General features: G+C 59.1%; 1 protein-coding gene across 1 annotated transcript in view; it reads left to right on the forward strand.

Annotated features, from left to right (window-relative positions):
- Prex1 (phosphatidylinositol-3,4,5-trisphosphate dependent Rac exchange factor 1) overlaps positions 1 to 2,706 on the forward strand; it is a 110,329-nt gene extending 107,623 nt beyond the window's left edge. Inside the window, exons 38-40 of the mRNA XM_033767200.1 lie at positions 1,178 to 1,280; positions 1,382 to 1,449; positions 2,627 to 2,706. Coding sequence (XP_033623091.1) covers positions 1,178 to 1,280; positions 1,382 to 1,449; positions 2,627 to 2,669 — 214 coding nt within the window. The 3' untranslated portion in view covers positions 2,670 to 2,706. The remainder of the gene's footprint in view (positions 1 to 1,177; positions 1,281 to 1,381; positions 1,450 to 2,626) is intronic.
- Positions 2,707 to 3,527: the final 821 nt, after the last annotated feature.

Here is a 3,527-nt window from a genome sequence, read left to right on the forward strand (position 1 = left end):
GCGGTAATGTCGTTGGAATCCTGGTCTTGCCGCTCTCTGCTGGGCCCCAACGAGGCCTTGGCCCTGAGGACCTGCACTCATCTGTCTGAGATGGGCAGGCAGTGGTTGTCGGCTCAGGAGGCTGCAGACTGTGCTGGTTCTCGGGCCGGTCACCTTGATGGAGCTGAGCTGTGGGGCCCTTCGTGTAGCGCTGACAAATCCTGGCTCAGCTCCACAGAGCCGAGGGGGACCTGGCCCCGGCCCCCCTTCCATCCTCTGTCCTGCTGCTTGTCCCCGGGAGAAAGAGGCCACCTCTCCCCCAGGCTGTCCCTGTGCGCAGTCCTCCTCCCTGCTGTCCGCCTGGGAGCCCTGGTCTGGTCGAATTAGGCGAGCTGATTCTTGTGCTAATACTTGTTTGGGTTTGGTGTGTGTTCTCCCGCCCCCCAGGGGCAGGGTGGCTCCCTGAGGCAGGGGCCTGTTTGAGCAGCACCTGGCGCCGTGGCCTGCACTGGGCAGGGCCCGCTAAGCCTGTGTCGAGCGAGAGCCATGTGAGGGAGAGGGGTCCTGCCTGGCAAGCTCCTGTCCAGGGTTCTCAGCCAGGGGCGACTCTGCTCCCCAGGGACATGTGGCAGTGTCTGGACGCCATCGTGGCTGTCACATGGGGAGAGGCTGGCGACGCCAGGGCTGCTGCTCAGTCTCTGGCCCACGGAGCCCACACTGCTTTGTAGTTAGGGAAACCAAGGCACAGAGAGACAGATTCGCCTGTCCAGTTAGGTGGAGGGCCAGGGCTCATCCAGGAGGTCTGGGGTCAGGGGCTGCTACGAACAGGTGAGCCAGGGCCCAGTGTGTCCGTCTCAGACCCTGCTGAGGCCCCCAGGAAGTTGCCCTCAGCTACTTGGCACTGGTTTCCCAAGGTGCTGGGGCCCTGGGTAGCCCCACCAAGCCCCTGCCTCTTGGTGCTGCCTCCCGGGGTGCAGATGGCTTAGCAGTGGGTACCTGAGGGTGGTGATGACTGCCAGGGGGAGAGCACGGCAGGGACGTGGAGGGACAGGCCATTGTGGCCTCCCTGACTAAATGAGGACCCTGGGGGCCGGGCCTCAGTGGCCCTTCCCGGGAGGGGGTGGGAGGAGGTGAGGCCGTGTGGCAGGATGTGGCCCCGCCCCATGCCACTCTGTCTGCCCCGTCCTCACCCCTCCAGGAGCACCCTGAGTGTCTCCCTGGAGCAGGCGGCCATCCTGGCACGGAGCCACGGGCTGCTGCCCAAGTGCATCATGCAGGCCACGGACATCATGCGGAAGCAGGTGAGGCCCGGCCAGGCTCTGGGGCAGGGGATGGTGCCAGGTGGGGTTCGGCCGTCTGGAGCCCTGCACTTCCCAGTACCCTGGTGGCTCTTCCTCTCCAGGGCCCCAGAGTGGAGATTCTGGCCAAAAACCTCCGAGTGAAGGATCAGATGCCCCAGGGTGCACCTCGGTGAGTGGCTGCCCTGTCCCTTCCCTCTGGAAAGCCAGGACCAGGCCTGGGCTGGACATCCATCTCCAGGTTTACCCAGGTGCCCCCGGGTGTTCCGTGGGCCCCATCTCTGATTTACGGAGACTTGACTTTGGGAAGCCACAAATTTGGCTCAGTCTGTCACCCGCCCTCCCCAGGGAGCCCCCACTTTGGCTGGGAGGACCAGGCGGAATCTCCAGTATGAGTCCCCTCTACCTGGCTACGCCCTGCCATGTGGACCACCTAAGTCTCCTGCCCCCTCTGCGTGTTGTTTCTACACCTTTGCAGGCTCCTGTGGGGACCTTAACTCATTTCAGTCTGTCCTTTTTTGCCCACTGAGTTTGCCATCAACATCCAACTACAGGTTTTAAATAACTTTTTATTTTCAACTAGTTTAACACAGGAAGTTCCAAAACAACACAGGCGTGCTGCTGTACTGTTTGAGACTCACTTTGTTGGTTTATGAACGGATCTGACTTACAAACAGTTCTCTGGAATGGGACACGTTCATAAATCCGGGACTCACTGTACAGAGCAGGGCATGGTGGTGCACGCCTGTGATCCCAGCACTCGGGAGGGTCACGCGCGTGAGGCCAGCCTGGATCACACAGTGATTGTGTCCCGAAAGCCCCAGATGAACGATGAAATAAAAACAAAGACGAAAAAATATGGAGTCCCATTCGCCCGCCCTCAGGCAGCTTCCCCTAGTGGTGACTGTCAAGGCCAGGACCCTGCCCTCCGTGTGACCTGTCTGGGTCTCCCCGGTTTTCGTGTGACTGAGTCTCCCGTTTACCTCACTCTGGGCACTGTTCCAGACTCTACCCATGGAACCCGTTTTACCCAGACAGCCCATGGGCAGCTGGGGATGGAGGCCCCGGAGTGTCCAAGGCCACACAGCCAGTAGGGGGCAGAGCCGGAGTTCTGAGCCCAGGCAGCCCAGCCTGGAGACCCGTCTGACCACCGTGTCACCGCACGGCTCTGCTTGCCTCAGACGGAAAGAGCCCACCCCGGGCAGGGGACTGGGCAGCAGGGGGATTTTCTACCTCGTATCTAAGAGTTTTCATTTTCTGGTCCTGATTTACCCATTCAAATGAAATTGGAAATAATGCTAAATGCCTTCTGCCACCTGGGCCCCCCTCACCCTCTGTTCCACCTCTAGGCTCTACCGCCTGTGCCAGCCTCCAGTGGACGGGGACCTCTGACGCGGACCTGGCTGCATGCGTGTGGGGCGTGGCAGGACATAGCAGGCCGCTCCTCCGACCGTGCCACCTGCAGCTTCTGCCCTGGCTGCTGGGCTTCGCTGCCTGGCTTCCTGCACTGCCTCCTTCCAGGACACACCTGCGACCCTGAGCTCCCACATCTGGCTCATCTGCCTGGGCGTTACAATCTCTGTCCTCCTGCCAGAGGCCCGAGGGGTCTGGGGACCCACAGAACTCATGGGTGCAGTGGGGCCCTGCACTTTGGCCCCGCAGGTCCCACAGGGGACAGAGGGGGAGGTCATGGGGGCCCCAGCTCCCTGGGATGGCGCAGCCTGCACTTTTGAACCCCCAGGCCCACATTCCAGGAGGCCACATGCTCTCCTTAGCTTCCAGATACACCAGCCCCGCTGTCCTAACCCACCTGGCAGACTGGGGAAAGCCAGGCCCTTGTCAGGAAAGATGGGGACGGGACGCAGTCACCCGGAGGACGCTGCACCACCAGCCCTGATGTCGCTCACGGCACCGGGACGCAGCCATCAGCCCCGGCATGAGACTTGCTCTGACTTTATTTATGTGGTGTGACATCTCTGCTGTTTATATTTTGGGGTTTTTGTTGTTGTCAAGATTTTTTTCTAAGTTGTATGATTATATATTTGACATTTTAAATTTCAAAGAGAGGTATATTGTCTAACAGGACCAACATAAGGTAGTATTGACAGCTTTACCCAGTTCTACTAAAAAAAGAAAAGGAACTAAATTATTGAAAATTTTAAAAATGTCAGTATTTCCTCTTTTTTAATGTTAGGGTCATAAAGTATCGCTCACAGGTATTGACTGATTCCACCCTCGATTCTCCAGCAT

The sequence above is a fragment of the Fukomys damarensis genome, unplaced genomic scaffold, assembly GCF_012274545.1.
Source record: "Fukomys damarensis isolate Sample0158 unplaced genomic scaffold, DMR_v1.0_HiC HiC_scaffold_22, whole genome shotgun sequence".
NCBI classification, from domain to species: domain Eukaryota; kingdom Metazoa; phylum Chordata; class Mammalia; order Rodentia; family Bathyergidae; genus Fukomys; species Fukomys damarensis.